General features: G+C 31.9%; 5 protein-coding genes, 1 long non-coding RNA gene and 1 other non-coding gene across 8 annotated transcripts in view; 3 read left to right on the forward strand and 4 right to left on the reverse strand.

Annotated features, from left to right (window-relative positions):
* Positions 1 to 2,306, reverse strand: part of LOC109599921 (protein dachsous-like) — a 35,766-nt gene extending 33,460 nt beyond the window's left edge. Inside the window, exon 1 of the mRNA XM_049970086.1 lies at positions 2,232 to 2,306. Within this exon, the coding sequence (XP_049826043.1) occupies positions 2,232 to 2,237 (6 nt within the window). The 5' untranslated portion in view covers positions 2,238 to 2,306. The remainder of the gene's footprint in view (positions 1 to 2,231) is intronic.
* A 6,340-nt stretch (positions 2,307 to 8,646) lies between these two features.
* On the reverse strand, positions 8,647 to 9,663 carry LOC126266190 (uncharacterized). 2 transcript variants are annotated; one of them, XM_049969576.1, is made up of 2 exons: positions 9,521 to 9,640; positions 8,647 to 9,452 (listed from the first exon to the last, which is right to left on the reverse strand). In XM_049969576.1, the coding sequence occupies exon 2, from the start codon at positions 9,436 to 9,438 to the stop codon at positions 9,010 to 9,012; it is 429 nt and encodes a 142-aa protein (XP_049825533.1). In that variant the 5' UTR covers positions 9,439 to 9,452; positions 9,521 to 9,640; the 3' UTR covers positions 8,647 to 9,009. The 2 variants fall into 2 exon arrangements, with proteins under 2 accessions (XP_049825533.1, XP_049825532.1); XM_049969575.1 differs by having other exon boundaries at positions 8,647 to 9,663.
* Positions 9,664 to 10,227: 564 nt separating this feature from the next.
* Positions 10,228 to 10,309, forward strand: Trnas-aga (transfer RNA serine (anticodon AGA)). The gene has a single exon. It is a non-coding gene; the product is annotated as a tRNA-Ser (tRNA).
* Positions 10,310 to 10,467: 158 nt separating this feature from the next.
* On the reverse strand, positions 10,468 to 13,359 carry LOC109599920 (T-complex protein 1 subunit epsilon). The gene is made up of 6 exons (XM_020015971.2): positions 13,152 to 13,359; positions 12,278 to 12,368; positions 11,446 to 12,221; positions 11,120 to 11,389; positions 10,875 to 11,066; positions 10,468 to 10,817 (listed from the first exon to the last, which is right to left on the reverse strand). Exons 1-6 carry the CDS (start codon positions 13,257 to 13,259, stop codon positions 10,623 to 10,625), a joined length of 1,632 nt encoding a protein of 543 aa, XP_019871530.2. The 5' UTR covers positions 13,260 to 13,359; the 3' UTR covers positions 10,468 to 10,622.
* Positions 13,360 to 13,558: 199 nt separating this feature from the next.
* LOC109599922 (eukaryotic translation initiation factor 3 subunit K) lies at positions 13,559 to 14,453 on the forward strand. The gene is made up of 3 exons (XM_020015973.2): positions 13,559 to 13,705; positions 13,777 to 13,996; positions 14,050 to 14,453. The coding sequence occupies exons 1-3, from the start codon at positions 13,653 to 13,655 to the stop codon at positions 14,422 to 14,424; spliced, it is 648 nt and encodes a 215-aa protein (XP_019871532.1). The 5' UTR covers positions 13,559 to 13,652; the 3' UTR covers positions 14,425 to 14,453.
* A 2,294-nt stretch (positions 14,454 to 16,747) lies between these two features.
* LOC109599924 (2-oxo-4-hydroxy-4-carboxy-5-ureidoimidazoline decarboxylase) lies at positions 16,748 to 17,848 on the reverse strand. Its single transcript, XM_020015974.2, has 2 exons — positions 17,622 to 17,848; positions 16,748 to 17,294 (listed from the first exon to the last, which is right to left on the reverse strand). Exons 1-2 carry the CDS (start codon positions 17,812 to 17,814, stop codon positions 16,966 to 16,968), a joined length of 522 nt encoding a protein of 173 aa, XP_019871533.1. The 5' UTR covers positions 17,815 to 17,848; the 3' UTR covers positions 16,748 to 16,965.
* On the forward strand, positions 17,803 to 18,213 carry LOC126266205 (uncharacterized). The gene is made up of 2 exons (XR_007548669.1): positions 17,803 to 17,920; positions 17,973 to 18,213. It is a non-coding gene; the product is annotated as an uncharacterized LOC126266205 (long non-coding RNA).
* The last annotated feature ends 595 nt before the right edge of the window (positions 18,214 to 18,808 follow it).

The raw sequence follows: 18,808 nt of genomic DNA on the forward strand, positions 1-18,808 counted from the left end.
TCAAATAAACATTAAAAATCACAGTTAAAATATATTTTCATGTTCATAATTTCCATTTAATAATAAATATGAATATGAATGAAATATATGAAAATAAATAAATTATAATTATTATTATTAACATTCTCTAGTTATTAATAAAATTTCAACCAAATAATATTTAAATATAAATTCAATATTATACATAATAAATATTAACGAAAAAATAAAAAAATAATAAAAAATACAGTTATTATTAATTTTCTTTAATTATTAATAAAATTTCCATCAAACTGTATTTAAGTAATTTTTAATGAAATTTACAAAAATACATAATAAACAATTAACTAAAAAATATAATTATTATGAAAAATTATAATTATAGTAGATTTTTACCAGACTTTCTCATTATTAATAACAGTTTTACTAATTTTATGACAAGAATGAAATTTTTTTAAAGGTATTTTTAACTCTTATTAATTCATGCATACATTAAATAAAAGAACCGTTTAATTAGAATTCAGCTACTGCGAACAGTTATTTTGTACTAATCACGGTGAACATTTAAACGATAACAGAAACGAAAAAATTACAATTACAGCAAAATTCTAACAACCACGTTATGAATACAAAACACTTTCACGTAATTTAATAAATCTCCTCTCCCAAATCAGATTCAACATGTAGAAATGCTCAACGTTAACAAACGAAAAAAAAGAGATAAAACAATAAAAATGTTTGAGAACAGTGACTTAATCGTTGTTGAAATCAATTGCTGAAACTTATGTTGCAGATCTTGTTCGATGCAAATCTCGTCTGCGAATTTCTATGGGAAACACGGTCGTGTTGCGCAAAAATATAACAATAAAATTATTCGGTCGAACCATTCATCGCTTTAATTTTTTTCTACCGCCATTTTTCCCGACTCTAAATTAAATTGTTAAGCGGCGTAAAATATCAGTTTTCCCGGTAGCACACAATTGCGACCAAATACGGAAACGCACCATGGACATATTTCTCTAATTAATCGATTCCGACAACGAAAACGCGATTCCGAAAACGATGCCGTTCAATTAAAATCGTTCGCCCCGCAATTTCAACGCGCCACCTTTGCCTTGCACCGCGTATGTAGGTATAGTGGTGGAAAAATTGGGTTTTTATCCCTGGAATTTTTCTCCTCTGTTGTATTGGTGTTAAACAAATTCGCTAGTTTGTTGCTCCCCTCTGGCATTTGCAAAATCCCTCTTGTCTGTGTTTTTGTACAATTAGTACATTAAAGAGTGATGAAATTAATGAAAAACTTAACTGTGCTTGAATGAAGTTTCCGGATCTAAATCCTATTGAGCATCTTTGGGAAGTATTAGACCGTCGCATTCGAACAAAAAACGTCTAAAGCAACCAATAACTTCTTCAAACCATATAGTAACAGTGACAACATAGTAGACCATATGCCTAAAATATCCCAAGCAATGATAAAAGCCAAAGGTTGCCCCAAAAAATAAAATATTTGAGATATTGTTAATTTTTATGAATATTCCATACTATTTTCCATACCAAATTCATTTTTTATTGAAAAAGAAGAAAAAACCTGTGAATATAATTATCATTGTGATTAATGGACCGATCATTTGCGGGTATAATTACCCGGCGTAAAATTGTCACAATGTTGATACTCCTATTTGCAGCCACATAATAACTCACGACTTATTTGCATCTATAAGAACAAAGTACGGCCGGATTAGTTTGGTTCGGCATAAGACGGAAAGAATGTAATAAGACGATAAAATAAATAGGGATATTGTGGCGGTTTTCGCCCCGAAATAAAAAAAATTGTTATAACAAAAAACGCTTGTTCGCGTATGCAAGATTAAAATTTAAAATGTGCATAAATAACGTCCTAAAGAAGTCATGTTACATTTTAGTTTGCCATATTTATTATATGGCTTACGTCTACATAAGTACGGGATTTATTATAATCATGTGTGAGGTTTGCATTGCTCACTCATCGAGGACTCCTCACTTTGTCCATCGGCGCACCATTTTCTTACCATGGGCGTAACATTATAATATAAAACAAATGAAAATGGCTCTTAAACAAGTAATGGTCAACAACAATGTTTGTAAACGCTTTTAACACATACTTTAGAATAATTAACTTCATTTAATTTTATAGCATATAAATATAAATTAATAATTAGTTATTATTATTATTATTATTATTAATTAATAATAATGACTATTGTTAACCTTACCTTCATAAAGTCGCCTATAAACCGGTAGGATTTGACACAAACAGTGGGGCGTCATGTTCAAGTGTTTTAGCACCATTTTTTCACGTAATTTAACCTCTCCAATTCGCATTATTAAGTTTAAACAATTGCAATATTAATCATTAAAGCCCACAAAATGTTAAGCTTCTTTCTAATACTCAGCATTCTTTCAACATGTCAAAAATCAAATAGATGTACTGCATTAGTCAAATCAGGGTTGTTTATGAACTAAAGTATATTAATACGTGATGTGCAATAAATATATTGGAATTGGAAATTCATAAAACAACATAAAAATACACAAATGAAATACCATGATTTAAATAACTACTTGACAAGTTTTAAATAATGAATTTAGTAGTTCAAATGCCCATACACTACACTATGTAATTCAACTGAGTGTTGAAATATAACCTGAAACTTTTAAAATGGGCTGCATCTTAATTAAATTTATTATATGAATTCGTAAATTAACTTAAGCAATACATGTTAAATGTGTAGTGATTTTATAGCAACGAGTTTTATTTAGTGATTTGGGGAGTGCAATTGACACATTGTAAAGAGGTAGTATACTTTAATCATTAATGTTTTATATATGTTTTACCACTTATTCTGCATCATTTCTTCATATAATTTAATATGTGCTACTCAAATACAACTATTATTGCATTAATTAAACTTAAACAATTACAATTTTAATCATTAAAGTCCACAAAATGTTAAGCTTCTTCTTTCTAACGCACATCACTCTTTAAATATGTCAAAAATAAAATAGATGAACTGCATTAGTCAAATCAAGATTTCTTATGAACTAAATAATGTTAATATGTGATGTGTATTAAATAAATTTGTATTGTAAATTCATAAAACAATTTAAAAAATTCATTAATGGAGAACCATGATTTAAATAACTACTTTAAACAAGTTTTGAATAATGAATTTAGGAGTCCAATTGACTATACACTACACTAGGTAATTCACGTTAGTATTAAAATTAACCTGCAAATATTTGGGAGTACAACTGATATATTGTGCATTGGTAAGTATACTTTAATTACTAATATTTTAAATATGTTTCTTACAATTTTGGGACATTATAAACACTATAAGTCAACTTTATTTCATTAATAATACGTTTTACAAGCCTACTACTTCGAAATAAAGCAAAAGTTCGACGATGTGTGCTCTTAAATTTGTTGTGCAAAATATGATTTATGGGTTATTATTAAATAAAAAGCATTAAAATTGTTAGTACTTCTCCATAATAATATTTTTCCTATTGAATATACTTTACCAATAATAATATCTATAATAACATAATAGTAGTATGTGTAAGGTTAGGTTTTACAATAATTTGTGATTTAAAAAATTTAAATTTACTTAAATGTGTCTTTCTGTTTATCAGACTTTAAAATTCGCATATTAAATAATAAAAATAAAATTTAGTGGTGTTTAAGTGGGCACGCTGCCATCTCCCGGGTAATAATAATATAGAAGCAATACAGGTTTCTATATTGATATATTTGAACTATTTTATACATGATTAAGAGGTAAAGTGAAATTTTATTTAAAGTTGTAACTATAATTTAGCTAATAATTAAATACTAAATCTATATTCATATTTAATAATTTAGTTGATTAATGGCTTCATTATTTTATCTAAACCAATTGAGAAAACCCATTAATATAAAATACATATATTTATTATTATTTTGTTCTTATAATTTTCAGACATTTTATATTTAATTTTCAGCTTTTAATTACAATAATTTTTAAACAAATTTTGTATATGATTTTAGGATATTAGTAATAACTTTTTTGCTATTGAATATTTATTTTATCTCTAATTAACCAAATATACAGGATGAGTCAATTAGGCATTAATTTTAGGAGGTGAATCTACAGATTATTTAGAGTCTTTTAAACCCCATATTGCGTTATCCAAAAATTATTAGTTTTAGAGATACTTCATTTTTTGTGATACTGGTCCATGTCCAGGATCATGTTTTTCAATAATTTCTCGAAAATTAATAAATATATTTAATCAATTCTTATTATAGTAGTCACTATTTACACTGACACATGCCACGCAGTAATTGTTTTTCCAAAAAAGCGTTACAAAACTTCAGTACAACTCTAAACTAAACTTAACTAAAACTAAAGAATTTTTTTAAAATAATCCTGGACGTGATTATTGACCTAAATCACAAAATTATCTTAATATAGGGTTCAAAATACTCTAAATAACCTGTAGAATCAACTCCTAAAATTAATTCTATTACTTCTTTCTTACCCTATATAGTGGTGGTGAGAGAAATAGTATCCTAATTAAGGTTAATTAGGAAATGTGCATCTCTAATTAAGTGTAATCACAATATTTTGTATTTTATTTAAAATATTTACACTATATTTTTTATTATTATATATAGAAGGGTCAAAACGTAATACACAATTTGTATCCAACTCAATTCAGAAAAATATATATAACTTTTTATTTTATAAAAATATAACCACATATAATAATGTATAACACAACAATAGTAAATTAATAATATTTGAACAGTTCACAGTAAATAAAAGAATTGTGACTAAAATATTTTAGATTTTAAAAAGTTGTTATAATATGACTACTACTGTGTATTTAAGAATCATTTAGTATAAATGTATAAACAAAATTATAATGAGGGATATTTTACAATTTAGACAAGTACATGACAATCTTGAAAGACTAGTTTGTAATGCCGCTGTCGCAAGAACCATTCATGACAGTTTTTCCATGCGATCGCTAATTGTGTAGCTATTCCTCATCGTAGCGTCACGAAGAGTAAATATTACATTATAATCTAGTAATTAGTGATGAGAAATTAGAGGCGGATCGGCGGTAAATATTTCAAAAAATCGTCCAAATGACCCGACGGATTGTACAAAAACCCGATGGTATTTGGAATACAATATAATATGATAAAAAGAGACATGCAACCATACGTTCGGATTCCGGTGAAATAATTAGGATAATGATACATGTGGTTAGAGGCACGCAATCTTAATTTCCACGTAAGAAAACCCCGGCTTACACACACAAGTTTATGGAAGTGACTTTGGACGACCGGCCGCATAAATAACGTGTGCACATGCCCCAACAGGAAATATTATTTATACTTTTCACTGAAATTATTTCTCCGCGAGTCGCCAACTTCCGCAATACACCTTATTTTCTCCATCACGGTCGCATATTTAATATGCAAAAATTAAACACACTATAATAACAATTGAATCGTTTTTATTGTCGTCGAGACGAAAACGGTTTTTGCGTCGCATATTAAACATTTTATCCAAGCATTAAACGCATCTTCCTTTTTCCACTGTAAATTAATTTAGTACGCCATTAAAGGCCATTTTCAGTTTTACGCCACTTAACGACGTGATGATAGAAAATTACATATAAATCGTCGATTCATACGGAACTGGGCACAAATGAAATTAGCATCTCGGCTAGATCGATGAAGTTTTCATGTTTTGCATGGTTCTATTTAATTAGACGGACCAATTCCATGTTACTGGAATTGTTTATGTACGATCTCGACGTTTAACAGTGTGTCAGGCGCAATGTTTTACAAATTATCGCATATTATTTATTCAATCAGTTGCGAGATTCGAATCTGACTATTAAAATAAATTAATATTACGGTCTAATATCTGAGAAATATGTTTTAAAATACGGGCATGTTCCTTTTTCAACGATGCGAGGCATTGATAAATTGTTATTAATATTCGTCTCACTCAGACGATTATTTTAATGGGGCTTGCACCTTAACCACGGCAACATTTATCTCTTGCATGCCATGATTGAAAATTATAACCGATTCCACAAAACGGTGGACGAATTCGAAAACAATTAAATTAAAACAGGAGCGCACAGTTAATTGTTTCTCCCATACAATTACATTAGTGGTTGTTGACTTAAAATACGGATTAATTAAATCATAATTAACACGTTCGGATAGGATATTACCCCGTAAATTCCGACGGGCCACAAAAGTGTTAGACGAGAAACGCGGACAAAAGCTGGGATATAATTATATTCGATGATGACGTCTTCGTGCTCATTTAATTTTTTAAATATAATTTATTTCACATTAGACTCAGAACTATTATTACCCATCTAAGTTTCTCAGATGCGAGTCGAGTTGAGTAATTAAAAAGAAATAAACTTTTTTAATTCCCTTTGAATATGTAATTGCGTTATTCAGAATTTGCATTGTTGCCCGTACAGACAATTGTAAACGAAATTACACACAAAGTTTCCTGTTTTCAACGCACGCAATCGCTTAAAAAAAATAATCCCACATTTTTCAACCAGTTTCATCGGATCACCGAAACGCCATAAACCAAAACGGATTCCGATTTATTTGGACGTTTTGACGTTGGAAAATCGTTCGGTTGATATTAATTAGTTTTGTGGGGACGTGCGATAAAGTTTCATCGTCGTAGTTAACAGTTCAACATCCTCGGTTTTGTTTTCTCGCACGCGATACGTCGACACATAAAAAAAATTGATGGTTCTGTCCCATGAATCATGCGACAATTATCCGAGAGCGTTTGCCAAAAAACAAATAAGTGTTCGGCCAAAAATTTACAAATTCATTTTTAATGGTGGTGCTATTAAATTGTTCTAGGTTCACGAAATGTCGGCAAAAAGTTTGCTTCAAGGAAACAAACGATTAACCATATAAATATTTTATTATTTTGATGTTGTGTGACCGTAATTGTTTTCAATTTCGGTGAAATTTAAGGTGTAGTAAAAATAAATTGATTTTAAAGACAAAAATTTAAAATTGACCTGTTAATTGACATAAAATAAATATTATTCAACAAAATACTGAATAAAATTTGTCTGAAAATGAAATAAAAAATATACATATACATTATATGCAGTGATAGTCCATTATTATAATATCTTTTCAAAATGTTAAATGCTGTAGTCATTACTCTCTTATTTAATGTGAACTAATAAAATATTCTATAAAATGTTACATATATTTTTCTGAAGTGAATTGAACATTATAATTTTGTATACATTTATAGCCAACGATTCCTAAATATAACATATCATTTTTACCATAACTCTTGAAGCAGCCTAATAAATTATTTAAATTACTACATTCACTCCTGGACAAAAGTTTGGAAACACTAAAATTGAATTGTTTATTATACGAATAGTTAATAAAAAATGAAAGATTTAAGTAAAATTAATATTCTCTCCTGTTTAAGGGATTAACAAAAAAGTTTGGAAACTTTATTAAATTAAATTTAACTTTCAAATAACAAAGCAAAAACAAATAGAAGCATTACTGCTGCGCATCTTTTATTCATGGAGTCAATCAACTTTCTGGTAAATTTTGGTCCTTTAATATGTTTCCATATACAAATCGATCCATTTTTTCGGTGAAATGGACCAACGGACCAATGCCATATCGATTCAAACAGCCCCATACCGTAACATTGCTCCCTCTGTGTTTAATTGTAAGTAATTGCCCCTTTGCCATCATTTCCAAATAAATTAAATTTACTTTCATCTCTAAGTAACACCAATCCTTACTTTTCGTTGGACCACAAAAGATGCTCTTTTGTAAAACTAGCCTGTTCTTTCTTTGATACAATTTTAAATATGGCCCTTCTATTGATGTGAAGAATTTTGATTGTACGACATATCCTCATTTCTAAAGTCTACAAAAACTAATATTTTTAATTCACACACTACAATGACAAGTTAAACAATATTGGTAGATGGTTAAGGTGGAAACCCCTTATGTCTTGGTAAAACACTGGGTCTTTGTCTACTTCTTATAATATTTTTTATAATACCGAAATAAATCTCAATATACACTGTGTATTATTTTTTGTATTTTAATATTGTTTTTTATAATTATTGTTTATTTTTCTATTTTAAAGAATAATATCCTAGAGTCCTAACTTTTGTCCAAGAGTGTAAGTGTAAGTGTTAATTTAGATCAAATATTATTTAATGTAAAAACTTGATAGAAATGAAAAGAAGTGAGAAGCAAAAAATACATAAAATAAATCATTATAAATAATTATCTCTTTATTTTAATTAATAGCTTTAAAAATTTTAATAAATTTTTTTATTGTAAATGAAAATTTGTATACTTTAAACAGTAAATTAACTTATTTAATATCTTATATTCAAGAATATAATAATCTAAAAGTTAATACTTATTATTTTTTGACAAAAAGTAACTAAATTTTAGTTCTAAAAAGACAAAAATATTATATTAAAAAAAACTCAAATCATTTAAAGTATTGTTGAAATAATATCTAATGTAACCTAATATGTTTGGGAATAAATGGTTCTAAAATAGGAAATAAATAAAATAAATCATGACAAAGGTTTTTTCTTTATTTTGTTTGGTATTCACATTTAAAAATCATAACTGTCAACCACGCATAAATAATTTGTTTGGTATCAAAATTTGTTCAGTCACAATAAAGAGTAAAAGAAACTATTTAACATTCTTTATTCAATCACACTCACACACAATCACCAATACAATTCGCAATAATTTTATATTCTAAAGAAAAAATTACCTAGTTTTAAATTAAAAAACGACTTCTTCATACAATTTCCATATATATGAGTACTTTTTGTACCAGCAAAGAGACCATTTTATAAATAAATTGAGAGTTTGCTGGTAAATAATGTAATATATTAGAAAATGTGATGATTAGGAAATAAATTAAATCACAAATTAATGGGTATGTTGGGCCAATAAGGTGCCTTATTGGTCTCGCACAATCTGTCATAATTCAGCTGCATGGCAGTCTCCATCCCCATAATTTTAGCGTAGTTCTTCTCCCCGTACAACCGTTTCGCCTCTTCCGTCCGTTTCTTCCCCTCCGGCAACCTGGGCTCCACTTTTTCCTTTTCCTTCCCCCGTTCCACCTTCTCCTCCTTAACTCGCTGATACGGTCCCGGTTTGCTCTCCTCCTCCAGCTCCTCGGCAGCTTCGCTCACGTAAGTCGAATAGACGTGCTTCAGATGGATCATCAGCATTCGGTTTTCGTATTCTAGACTTAGGGCGCGGGACTTCCAGTAAGCCAGCTGCTCTTTGTTGTGCCAGTCGGCGACATCTCGGGGCAGGTTCTCCGAAACTGACGGCGTCCACTCCATGCCGATGTCGAACACTGCAACCGATTCGCACAGGTTGTCCGTCGAGCGTTTCTGACGTAGGTACTTTAGAAGTTTGTAATACCTGTGGCGGCTTCGTTTGCGCCGTGAGCGGCGGTTGTTTTTCTTGAGCGATTTCTTGAGATTCGTTGAGGTTTTGGCGGTTTGTAGAGAGTCTATACGCGAAAATCTCGGCATCGTCACGTGCACGCCATATTTGTTGACATTCGACTGGAGGTTTTCTAAGGAGGAGGCGCGGTTGCCACATGTATTCCATTCTTAATAAAATATTATTGTCACTTCAGAAAATTTGAGTTTTCTGATTAGTTTTTTGACAAAATAATGAATATAAGAATAATTATTTTCAAAAATTTGTGCACTTACTATATATTACGTGTTTCTAATGTAAAATTTTTATATATCCATCCAGATTTGTGTTAGAATCTAATCTTAAAACAAAACTATCGGCAACAACGCATTAGAATTCATTGAGTCTATTGATTATGGAAAAAATTCAAAAATAAAGGAACAAATCATAGACATTTATTAAACAAACCTTGTATTTTAATTTGTAATTCGATCTTCGGTTACTACACTTTGAATTATGCAAGTAAATTACAATTTCTAATGAGCACAACTAAAATAAAAATAATTTGCCTATTTCTAGTTAAGTGGATAACGTAAATTGGCGTTAATTAACCAATCCTAATCGATTTAATTGTCTGAATGATCAACTCTCTATTAATTATGTGCATAAAATAAATAAATCCATATGAAACAGTTGAATGGTGAGCAGTCGTGGCCGAGCGGTTAAGGCGTCTGACTAGAAATCAGATTCCCTCTGGGAGCGTAGGTTCGAATCCTACCGACTGCGATTTTTTTCTTTTAATTTCCTCAATTGCTAATGGTAATGCAAACTGGTTTATAACTTAATTACAACCTTTTCGTAGTACCGAGCTCACTTCCTTTAAAGATACATCTTTATTTCCAATGTTTCATTGGTTTTTATTGTGGAATCAAATAAAACATTAATTAAAACTGTAAATATGATTAATTTATTTGTTATAAATAAACGCCAAATGAATGAATTACAAAATACGTGAGTAAAAGCGATAACTGAGACGAGAATGAGTGTGTTAACTAATATAAAAATTATTTATATTAAAAAAAAATATTCAGAATCGCCTTTATAAACCTTGTTCATCATGTGGCGACCTAACATCATCAATTTTCAGTATCATTTTAACTAACTGTGTGGCCAAAAGGAACTGTTGTCTCTTTGATCTGACGGATTCGATCACATGTTGCTCTTTCATATTCATGTTTCCGGTATTCATGCAATCAATGCCCAAAGCTGGGTTGTTTGTGGAAGCTTGTTTAGCCTGAAAACATAGAATAACATGAATAACTTAGCTTTTTGAATGGTGTGAGATTCTTACCTTAACTTCACCAAGTGTGTGAACGGCGGACAAACCACTGTTTTCAGCCAAAGCCAAAGGAATAGCTTCCAAAGCTTCGGCGAAACCTCTGAAAGCGTACTGTTCGAGGGAAGCCAATTGGTCAGCCTCAGCTGCCACAGCCAAGCTGCACGCGATTTCGGCTGCGCCGCCCCCATAAACTACCCTAGGTTCCTGAAAAACTTAACGTAGTACAACTTGTTACGTTTCTTTTAATGATTTATTACCATGACTAAACTCCTGACAACGCACAAGGCGTCGTGGAGACTGCGCTTGGCCTCCTCAACCAACATCTGGTTGCCACCGCGCACCAAGATGGTTACGGCCCTTGAGTTGGAGCAGTCTTCAATCACCATCATTTTGTCCTTGGTGGTGCCGAAGGAAATTTCGCGTACGAGACCTGCCGATCCCAGCTTGTCTGGCGTCAGCTCTTCGAAACGTGGAACGATCCTTCCTCCAGTTGCGATGGCGATCAGTTCGATTTCTGGACCACCAACCTATATACAATACATTAATAATAAAGAGTTTTACAATAAGTTGGGGAGGATCATACCCATCTGACTGCAGGCAAGCCTTGCTGGTAGAGCAAGTGATTGGCCTCATCATCAAAGCCCCACTGGCAAATAGCCAAATTGGCTCCGGCGTTCTTGACCAAACTGACCATTTCCTTGAACTTATCCTGCTCATACTGCCTGAGCGCTTTGTAGTCTTCGACATTGCTGACGTCCAACTTATGCTTGGTCTTTGGCTTTGGTGGTTCGAACGGGCAGGTGAGAATGGCCATTTTTACGTCCTTCAGTTCCTTTGGCATCTGAGAGTGGGACATGGTTTTGTCGATGACGACTCCCTTGACCAGCATGGTGTCCTCAAGGCGACCACCTACTTTTCCCTCAACCTTAATCAATTCGAAGTTGACGTCTTTTTGTTCCAAGTCGGCTACCGACAGCACAGCATTGACGGCAATCTCGGCCATTTGTCTGTGACACTTGTTGATGATTTTTGAGCCCAAGGTGGTCATGGCTACTTTAACCAAGGGATCCGTGTTGTCCAAAGCGACTGGGAACAAGTCGGCGATCTTCTCCAAGTGTTTCACTGCAACGTCGCAGGCCAGTTCGAAACCGTCGGCGATTCTAATAGGGTGGATGCCACGATCTAACAACGAACCAGCCTGTTCGAGCAAGGCTCCGGCTAGAACGACCACACCGGTGGTACCGTCGCCGATTTCATCGTCCTGAGACTGGGATAACTGCACAAGCAATTTGCCGATTTGGTGCTCGACGTCCATCATCTTCAGGATGGTCGCGCCATCATTTGTTACAGTTACTTCACCTGAAAATGTTAAATTTGTTGTTAGGCTTGAAGGTGAAGTCTTATAATCAACTTACCATCTGATGAGACCATCATTTTGTCCAAACCTTTTGGGCCCAGTGATGTACTTAAAGTGCTGGCAATTTGTCTGGCAGCCAAAATGTGTGACTGTAAAGAAAATTATTCACATTAAATACATAAGAATATATTTGATTGATATAATTATTTTGAGTTATAGAACTAATAAATGTATAATTTTAGAGAGAGTTGAAGAAATTTATGTCAAAATTTATACATAGTTAAAATAAAATTTACTTTTAGAAAAACGTAATTTAAGCACTTTTGTTAACAAACACATATTAAAAAATAATTCCATTATTTAATTCTTTTAATGTACTTATTTTATACTGATTAACATAAATAAGATTACTGTATATTTAAAACTTCTTGTGAGGACTCAAACTAATAATAATTTTTATTTTATTAACATTGTTAACTTCATTTTTGTTAAAATAATAAAAAATTATAACATATGATCAAGTGCTTTATAACCTTCAAGTCTTATTATTGAGAAAATATATTTCTTTAACATAACAAATATATATATATTTATATATATATATATATATATATATATATATATATATATATATATGAAAATTATGTATAATATTGTCCAAAAAACGTATTAAAACATTTCTACAATAGGTAAAAGTATTTTAATCTTAAATTTCAGTAACGGGTGTAGTCATTCTTCTGGAAAAGTCTCATGATACAAACGTCCCATGAAACTCAATTTACACACCCACAACTAGTGTAAACATGACAGTTTACAAATTATATAATAATTTGCAAGGCATTTCGCATCGATATACATTGAATTAAGTCGATTTTAATAGAAATCATTAACATTTGTCCTGCGACGGACGTCAAAATCCACACATAACCTACCTTTAAAGCATCAAGTCCAGTTAAACGTTTTTGCTTGTCTTGATCACGTAAAATGATGAAAGGTCTGCCATATTCATCGAAGGCGATGCTGCCCGGAAAACCAGCCATGGTTGTTTTTGTATATTATACGAAAATCGGTCCGATGATGGAAGATTTAATTTTCACTTGCACAAACCCACCGAACAAAAACCGGCGACAACAATTCAAGTGAGCATGCGCAACTCAAAATTAGTCATCTGACTGACAGTTCATTTGAACTACTGCCATATGAGGATTATTCTGAAATTTATAAATTTTAGATGATTCTCTAGAATTTAATATTGCACCCACCTCATGTACAATTAATAAATTATTTAATTCTTTGGTAAAATTGTTGAGTTTTAATAAATTTAAAAATTATTGTCAAATTTAGTTACCAAAGTGACCGCCAGGTTTCTTTTTGTAGTTTCTTCTTATTAAACGTGTATTTCTAAATAAACTCGCTAAAAATAATAAAATACCATGGCGGAAGCGATGAAACAAACAGTGGCGGAAATGCTGAAAGGCATCGAAAGGTATGTGCAACCGGAAAACCTTACCAAACGCTCTAATCTTAAGAAATATGTTGCTAACCTATAAATTGTAGGTACAATCCGGACAACCTTCCAACATTGGAACGCTACGTTGAAATACAATCGAGAGAAAATGCGTACGATTTGGAAGCAAACTTGGCAGTATTAAAATTGTACCAGTTCAACTCTCACAGTTATAATGTTGAAATAACTGGACAAATTTTACTGAAGGCGCTCACCAATTTGCCTCACACTGATTTTATCCTTTGCAAATGTTTATTGAATGAAAGACAGGTAAAAAATATAAATAACCAGTGGTGGGTCAACTGTTAAATTAATTGTTTTAGTTGCAAGAGGAACCAATTAATCATATTATTTATCTTGCTGATATACTCGAACAATGTGATTTCTTATTGTTCTGGACTAGAATTCACGCACTTCCCGAGCTCACGCAACGCATAAGTGGGTTCCTGGACTCCATTAGAAAGTTTGTTTGTCATGTTGTTGGCATCACATACCAAAGTATCGCAAGGGGAAGACTTGCAGAGCTTCTTGGAGATGTTGATGACAGCACCTTGAAACACTGGATCAAGAAATATGGATGGAAGGAAGATGGCAATCTGGTTTTCATTGCAAACCAAGATGAAAACATCAAAACTAAGAATATTAATGAGAAAATTGATTTTGATAGTGTTGGTGCTATCATGGCCTCATGTAGATAAATCTTTTTTAATACACAATTTTCTCTATATGGTAATGTGTCATTTAAAGCCCCATATCCAGGTTTTAATATCAGTTTGTTAAAGGATTAAAATATACTTAATTGTGTTAGTTATAATTACAAATTATTCATTTGGAATAAATATCTGACCAACATATAAAATATTATCCAATTGTTAGTCAAATTTCTTCTGATATAGTTTTGCAAATATGTGCTTTTAATTTCAAAAATTATTAAGGATATTAAAGTATTTCTTCTGACATGATTGATTTAAAAATCGAAAACAAGCTTTATCGCAAGCAATATCTTCGACTAGGAATTTTTTTTTGGTTTTATAATTTTTGAATATCTCTGATACTTTATATAATGTATGAGAAGAATTTAGATATTTAATAATCAATCTTATTGGATGAATATTTTGAATTTTATAATCAATATTCGATTATGTAACTTATTGGGATTCACCAGCTGTTATCTCGGGAATTATCAAGGGGAATTAAAAAAAAATAACAATAAAATGCTCAATATATAGGAAATTGAACTTTTATTTAAAGTAGGAGCAACAATAAATTACTTATACCTATTTATTATCACCTGTACCTGGCATGGCTCCAATAAAATCTTTCATAATATTGCAAAAATGTATCTTGTAATCAGTTTGCAATTCCATTTCGCCACACAACAATCCAACACACTGGCAAAACACGTTGGTGGTCTCCTTCATATAATCAGGCAACTCGTTGTCCAACATATTGCGTACTTGCTGATAATTACCCAAAATTAAATCAAACTGCTTCTTGAGATCATCCAAAGCGGTGTCGGATAACTTTACCACCTCCAAAATGATCTTGTAGTTCTTCGCCGCTAATTGATACTCGTGCTCCTTCTGCTGGCAAGCGATCCTCGACTTGGAGACGTTCTCCAAATTGATCAGAGTTAGAAGCAGCTTCACCTTCACCTCCTCCAAAACGCTGACATCCGGCGGCTCGCAAAATGGCAGGAACTGATGGCTGATGGTGTCTTTCAACACGTTGTCGTTCATTGCAAAGGCATGCATAGTCATCGACAATCTATTGGTGTGCTTCTTGTCAAGCAGAATGCATTCCACATAGTTCAGCAAGTGTTCCAATACTTGTTTTAGGACATCGAATTGGTAGCAGAGCACCTTGTTGTTTTCCATAAACGAGGATTCTACTATTTGGGTGTTAATCAAGTTGATTTTGAAACTCTCCCGTTTTTCATCCTCTTCAATCGTTGACTTCCTTTCAGAATCGTTATTCTTAGCTCCAGTCAAACGCCTAATTACCTGTTGTTTGAGCAATAAATTTGGATTGTCGTGCTGCATTTTCGTAGATTTTTTTAAGTGTTTAATGGTTTGCGCAAAATTTTTTGTAACGTCAGTGAAATGTTATATTTGACAAATTGAAACTAAACCACCAGAACGGTGACAACAAACAGCAACAATAGAAGAGTTAAATTTCTTGGTTGTGGCCAGTACACAACAATCCCAAACACTCTGAAAATACTTTCATGGTGTCGTGGATCTTCTGCGAGATCTCCTTGTCCAAGACCGACCTTTGGTCTTGATATTTATGCAGGACTTCGTCGAACTGATCCTTAAGCAGTTCCAGCGACCCATTAGGGATGTCCATAGCGTTCAAGATGATCTTGAAGTTCTTCAAAGCTAGTTGATATTCGTATTCCCTTTGATCGCATTCCTTCCTTACCTTCGACATGTCCTCCAGACTGATCAGGCACAGCAAGACCTTAATTTTGACTTCGGCAAGAGTGTTCATGTCCTTCGGTTCGCAGCGGGACAAGTACCGGGAAATCTGCTCGTTGATCTGCTCATCGTGTGCCGGAAGTCCGGTGGACATAATTGTCAATACCTTCCTGTATTTTATCTCCACCATAACGCATTCCACGTACACGAGTAACTGATCCAACACCAGTTTTAGGTTGTCCAACTGTTGGCAAAGGGCATTGTGATATTCCATGCAGGGTAATTCGTTCAATCTTGCAGTTTTTAAGGCAACCTTGTAACTCTTCCTGATCTGGGCTTTTTCGGACTCATCGTCGTCGGAGTCTCGCAATTGCTTGTTTTTGTGCTGTTTTAGTAGCAAATTGGGCAGGTTTTCAATGGAGATTTCATTCGCCATTATTGCACGAAAACGGCACTAATCAATTGTCTACTGCTAATTAAATAGTTTCGTTGACATAGTGATAGAAATCAATGCCCACTCTGTTAATTAGAGAAAAATGTGATAACCTTGATTGTCATATAAAAACAATAATTTTTGTTTGTTAGGTAATAAAACAATGCATAAGTTTTAATAAAATCCTATATTAGAAATAGTATAAATAATACTTATTAAAAATATCTCAGATAATTACATATGACACATAATATATTTCTTGGTACAAGAAACAGTTAAAAAATAAACGTTATTGAAATTATAAATCCCAGTAACAACAGTCTTATTGTTTAACAATAAAAGAGACCTTACTTTTGTTAATTTAGACAAAAGTAAGTATTAAGTAATTATTGAACAATTTCCAAAACTCTCAATCTGCAAATCTTTTTAATTTCTTTGATGGCTGTTAAGATTTCCTCTTCTTTGTTATTATCAATCCTTTTTTCAATATCCGTGAAAACATCGAAGAAATTTTCCTTTCCAAAGCTGATAAAAGGAAATCCAAACTTTTTAATGTATTTCCTGTTGAGTTCTTTCAAATGCATCTTTTCAGCAACGCTTGGACGATTCACTTCGTAGATACCTTCGATCTCCACTTCATATTCGAGCATCAAACGGCTAAGATCGGTAAGTTTTGATACCATATCTGGATGGTCTTGGAGAATCTTCTCCTTATCTGGAAAAAAATCGTTTTATCAATGTTGAGAACGTGAGGAATTTAGGAAACACTGACCTAAGTATACGTCAATAATTGTTTGGGGAAAGATTACGATAAGTAATGAATTTAGGTTATTTAAATAATTTTTTTGTGATAGTATGCAGTCCTAAAAACATATCATTAATTTGATTTGACTATTGAACTGAAATATTATCATAAGAACAATCCAGAAGCATGAATAACTAATTACTAGTGTTGTTGATGAATAAATAAATTTATTTATTTTCATATACTTTTGGAATAAAAGAGTAGTCTAACTTTTTGTGTCAACTTTTTTGCACTCACCAACAGTCTTCAACGAATCCAAATAAACTTCGATGGCATTCTGCAAATCCTTGACGTTTCCAAAAGGTCTGTACTTCAAAATCCCTATAGCAGTTGCCGTAGAATTTTGCACGACATTGCCGAAAATCTTGATGAAGTGCTCGCTGATCAAGCCGTTCACTTCATCGATAGACAATAGTTTGCTTAGTATCATATTCGTTTCGTTGTTGGGTCGAACTGAACGAAGCAGTGGTCGCGTCTTACTTATGTACCCGAGTCTGACCTTTTTCTTATCGAAGATAACTCTTTTCTTTTATTAGGTGTGTTTTGGATATGTGGTCAGTATTGTTCATTCAAGATTATCTGTTTCAGGTAATGATAAACTGCAATTTTATGTGATGCAATGCATTCAATTTGTGCTGTCATTATTTGCATTGCAGTGGAATTAAATCATCACAAAATTTACCTAAGTTCCTTAATAACCCGGAAAACATGTTGTTTAATTAGTACATCTTCATTAACGATTGGGGCCACGTTAATTAATAAATAATGTTTAAATAATTAAGTAGTAAATTCAAGTTGAAACGAAGAGTTACATTGATATTTTATTATTACAATTTTGACGTTGTAATAACAATTTTTATGAATGATTTTTAAAAAAACCAATGTGTCTAATTCAAACCATGTCCAATATTGAACAAAATCTAAATAATATTTTTATACTATATACAATATATAGCTGCTCAATTTTATATTTCAAAAAATTTTGTCTTATATTTTTGTAACCTTCGGTCCAATCTTGTTATATTTTGGTATGTATTGTCCTGAAATACATACCTATAAATTCAATATAATATTTTTTTTGTATAATTTAGAAATTAGAAGAAAAATGTTCTCTTGTTTAATTTTGATTGTCACAACAGTTTGTTTTTGGTCTATAACATTAAAACTTAAAAATCTTGAAATGGCTGTGACAGTTAAAATTAATCAAGAGTATATTTTATCTTCTAAATTGTACGAAGAATATGAAAAGCTTACAAGTTTTCAAAAATATTCAGTGCGATAGATAAAGAGGTGAATCCCCATGAATCCGGACTACTACATCATTATGAAAAAACTTTATTACATTGAATTACAGGTATATATTTTAACACGACATATCATAGAGGTTATAGAAATATGGATAAAAAACAATTTTCACATTTAAA

Source organism: Aethina tumida, chromosome 7 (genome assembly GCF_024364675.1).
Source record: "Aethina tumida isolate Nest 87 chromosome 7, icAetTumi1.1, whole genome shotgun sequence".
Classification (NCBI taxonomy): domain Eukaryota; kingdom Metazoa; phylum Arthropoda; class Insecta; order Coleoptera; family Nitidulidae; genus Aethina; species Aethina tumida.